The sequence below is a fragment of the Arachis ipaensis genome, chromosome B09, assembly GCF_000816755.2.
Source record: "Arachis ipaensis cultivar K30076 chromosome B09, Araip1.1, whole genome shotgun sequence".
NCBI classification, from domain to species: Eukaryota; Viridiplantae; Streptophyta; class Magnoliopsida; order Fabales; family Fabaceae; genus Arachis; species Arachis ipaensis.
The window spans coordinates 144,692,948-144,697,747 of NC_029793.2; the positions used below are offsets into that span (position 1 = coordinate 144,692,948).

Below are 4,800 nucleotides of genomic sequence, written 5' to 3' on the forward strand. Positions count from 1 at the left end.
TTGTCTGTTGTGGACAATTATAATGCTTGATTAAATAAGTTTTGGACACTTATATGCAGTTGTTTTTATAAAGTTGATAGTTGAGAGTCAATAGATAATTTAATAACTTTGACTAAATTGTCATGTAATAATTCTTTATTAATTTTATATAAAAACAACTGTATGTTAATTTCTATCATAGTATAAGATATTTATTTTTTGGTTTTGGTTCTTATAATTTTGTTTATGCATTAAAATTTAAAAATTATCTATATTATAGTCTCTATAGTTAGTTTATTCCATTAAGTATTGACGAAAAACATTAAACATCAACGTAGAAAGTTATCCGATAATGTAACATATAAAATTATAAAAGACAATTTTAAAATTTTATTGAACCAAAATTAAAAAACAAATATTTATAAATGCCTAAACCTTATTTAAATCCCAAACTATAGTTATAGTTATACGGCTCTAAGGTATGCGGGCGGCATGATATTTGTAAAACCTCATGCTAAGCTAGTTAGCTAATTAGCTTTTATCTGTCTGATAGAGTGATGGTTCATTTTTTTTTTCTGAGATAGTGTAAAAAACCTTGGCACGAAATGATCTCTTGGATATCATAAATACATTGACACCTGAATAATTCAATATATATATATAGGATAGGTTGGAAAATACAAGATAGGATAGGATTAGCATCATTAGTACAATTCGAATTATCTCAACAAAATTGCAGCAAAGTATGTTCTCAACAGAGCACAAGCTTCTGAGTTCTACATCTAGAACAGCATCTAGAATCATGCTGAACTCATGCAGGCATAGACACACCAAGCTGAGTGAACTCAACAGGAGGTAAATGCTATGATGCCTATTACATTGTACCTAAGTTACTAGAAAAAGTAAATAAATAATATTTAATAAATTTTAAATGATTTACTTTTTACTTTAAAAGATAAGTTAAGCAATTTAGACACCACAACAAAGCCACCATAAAATTCAGCCAACAGGAAATACAACTCATTCGGAATCCGATGAGTCTGCTGTTGAGCTCTGCCGAACACTTCTTTTAGTTTGCGCACTTGACCTTGATGAAGATTCACCCTCAAAAAAGATTACTTGAGCTTTAGCCAATCTCTCTTCCAAATCCTCTGTGCTAAATTCATCAGTCCCACCAAGTTCATCGAATCCCACCTGTTTACATGCCATTATGAGATTAAAGGGGTAAAATTATAAATGAATAGGAATTAGAGACAGGTAACTATTTCTGTCCAAAAGACCAAAAACAGTGGCATTATATATCACAACCAACACCAAGGTGGTTCAAATACATACCACATAGTCATCCACTTTGGCATTCTTAATGAGGGCAAGAGTTGGAAGAACAATGATCTTGAGCTTCTCAGCCAAAAAAGGACTCTTTTCAGCATTAATTTTCACAAAACGAGTCTCGATATGCTGCTTTGCCAATATACTCAAATGTTTATCAACCACCTGCAATGAACTGTTTCATTGAACTGTTTCTCTGGCATATAATTTGTACATTGTAGAGAATAGAAAAACTAAAAGACCATATGTAAAAGGTATAGACCTTATGAAACCACACTTGCAATTCAGCTTCAACAATGAATCATAAACGACTATCGAAAATTCGGCTCCTACGCAGCAAAATTAATAACTTATTAACTTTCGTTGATAAGAAAACTCACAAACCACCTTAGTTTCGCTATTTGGCGTTCAGTTTACAATTTTTATGCAAAACCTCGTCATTTGACAAGATAATTTGAAGGAAGGAGGGAAGAAAAAAGCGAAGGTGAAATCTTTCAGAACTAAGCTAACCGAATTCACAGTAATCTATCTCAGTTCCAACTTGTAAGATCACGATTCACGTTCAATTTTTACATACATTATCCAAATCATCATCATTTGGAAGAGAATAAAGCATTGATATGAAGTGAAGAAATTGTACCTTGCAGGGCCAGTTTTCGCGGTAGAAATGGCAGACGACGCGCTCGCTGGCCTTGACGACGGAGAAGAAGTCCTTTTCGGAAGGGATCTCGGTGTATTCGCCGTGTCCGAGGGAGATCCAACGGCTCCGCTTCTCGGCCATCTTCTTCATCTGTTGGAGGCGGCGCTCTCTCAGGGCTTCTAGGTCATCAGCGTCTAGGCGGTCGAGGGCGGCGATCTCATCGTCGATCTTGTCCTCAACGGCCTGCACCACCGTCAGCACTTGCTTCTCTATCACCTCCTCAATCTTCGTCTTATCCATCTTCTGCTTTCAAATCTCAAATCAGAACCGACCCGGCAATCGAACTGGGTCACCCCCCGACTGACCCGGTTACAATCGAACGGATGCAAGAAGCACAAGCAGAGGCGGACGGAGAGAAGAAGAACCCGATGCTCCACACCTATAACGGCGACGGTGATGAACCAGAGGACGGCGAGACTGGAAGCGTGAGAGAAATGAGACAATCCGAGAGATCGAGATCCAGGAGGGTGGCAGGGACGAACGATTTTAGTAAATGGGCTAAACGCCTAAACTTTTTTGAATTTGGAACAGAAGAAAAATCTGTAAAATAAATAATTAAATATATGTGAAACTCTTGAAAATTAAAATAGGAGGAGCAAAAAAATTAAAAGGATCAAAAGGGGAAGAAAATCGGCAGTGAAGCAGGGGAAAAATCTGAAAAACGGAACAGAGCAAGAGGGATCGAAGATGAGGATCTACCATGAAGATGAGAGGAGAACGACTGCTGCATCAAATTGATCGAAGGGGATCGCTGGTGCCGCTTGTAGCGGAAGCGCCGAGACGTTGCTGGTATTGAAGACGGATGCTTTGCTGCTCGTCTGTTGCAGGATTCCAATCTGCCAAAATGGAGATGGAGTCTGCCGCCGATTCTTATGAAACAACACTTTTGGCTTTGGATTGATTTTGTTTAGTTTCTCATGTCTACATGGCCTGGAGTTTATTTGGGCCCATTAAATTTTTTTTTCTTTTTATTAACATTTTATTTCTACAACATCTATTTAATTTAATTTTTTCATACCAAAAACAAATAGTTTTATATTCTTATGATAAGTTACACGTATTTAAATACTAATGTAGATTAATTATAATATAATGGTACTGATTGAAGAATCAAATTTTCTATTCAAATACCTGAAAAGATAATTTCAACTGCGACAGAAATTTAAAAAAATTAGTTTAGAGAGTTACTTTGGATAATAACATCAATTTTTAAAAAGATCATTAGATTTTAGGTGTCCAACGATGTAATTGGGGGCATTTTTTATAAGAGAATTTATGATTATATTGCTGGAAATGGATGGGACTTCGAATGCATTGTAAATATTATGGGAGAGGACTGACGACCCATTTTCATTGTCTTAACTCTTAAAGATGCTAGAGCCAGATTTAGAAGAGAATATAGTCACGTGATTTTAAAAGTCTAATGGTTTATTTACTATTAGATCAGTTTGTACTATCTACTTAAATCTCTCGAACGATGATAAGATCGAATTTTACTTTAAGATATGGAGACGGACTGTAAATTCGTTGGCAATATGTCTACGCTGGTTCAAATTCAGCTTGATCCAATAATTTGTCGATCCACCATAAAAAGATATAACCATTTGTTGTTCTTGAAAAAGAGAATGTTCCATAGCAAAACCATAATTATGGATTTAATGTACGAGATCTTGTAGTACTTATCAATGAGGCCTTATCGATTAGTATTATATAAAAGAAATCCATTATAGATAGTAATATAATTAGATCTGCTCTTCCACTCAACACCGTTGAATCACTAAAGCCGACTTTCCCTGCTCGACGGGTGAATCTTGTAGTCAAGCTCCCTTCTGCCTTTGCACTCGGGGGCTAATCTCTATCTAACCCGAGAAAACTTTTGCATGCCTCCGTTACTTTTTGGGAGGCCTACGTCCCATAAAAATTGTCTACCTGAGACGGTCTCTTGGCCCGTAAGTCCTGGCACAAGGTTACTTTAAGATTTGAAGCCTTGAAAATTTCTAAAGAATTCGAAATTTTTGCTTGTTAGTTGCTAAGAAGGCACTGTTCACTAATGAGCTCTGTTTTAAAAAAATGTGACTTTGGATAATTTATACAATATTTATAGATTTTCATGAGTTTTTACTCTACATTTTTTCATAGCTCCAAAGTTACTCATAAAATGTAAAAGATTATAGACAAAAAGTTGAGCTCAAATAACTTTTTCACTTTATTTCTTTATTTCTGATTCTTTATTTATCGGTAAATTTATCTTTCTAATCCCATATCAAAGTAGTCTAGTGACCCCTCCTTTTTTCTAGCACTATAAATTCACGGTGTTTTCATTGGTATAAGTTTATTTTTGAAGAGATAGAGCTCTTGATGAAGGAAAAATTTATAAACTAACTCTATTTGGCCAAAGATTATCAGCTGACCCAAGCTGAATTATCCTGGATAAAGAGAAAGATGTAATTTCGTGGAGAAACAAATGCGTTGATTGTCCTCAATAAAAGACATAAAGGTGACACGTAGAGGAATCTTCAAAGATCACAAAAAAAATTCGATAGTGACATTTGTTAATCTTTGGATATTCTTTTGGATTTGGATTTGATATTGGATATGGATTTTGTTCATTTAGAAATAAAAGTTGATCAGAAATAAAATATTATAGAATAAAACGAAAACCATAATTTCCTAAACTTTATTTTTTTTTTTATAAATGATGTACAAATTTAAGTTTAGTTCCCTTAAAGTTTCATTTTATTATTTTTCTATTGCAAAATTATTTTTTGATCCTTTCGTAAAATTTAACCTAG

At 34.7% G+C, this 4,800-nt stretch overlaps 1 protein-coding gene across 1 annotated transcript; it reads right to left on the reverse strand.

Annotated features, from left to right (window-relative positions):
* Nucleotides 623-2,913, reverse strand: LOC107618438 (thioredoxin domain-containing protein 9 homolog). The gene is made up of 4 exons (XM_016320503.2): nucleotides 2,708-2,913; nucleotides 1,949-2,548; nucleotides 1,315-1,473; nucleotides 623-1,173 (listed from the first exon to the last, which is right to left on the reverse strand). The coding sequence occupies exons 2-4, from the start codon at nucleotides 2,246-2,248 to the stop codon at nucleotides 1,000-1,002; spliced, it is 633 nt and encodes a 210-aa protein (XP_016175989.1). The 5' UTR covers nucleotides 2,249-2,548; nucleotides 2,708-2,913; the 3' UTR covers nucleotides 623-999.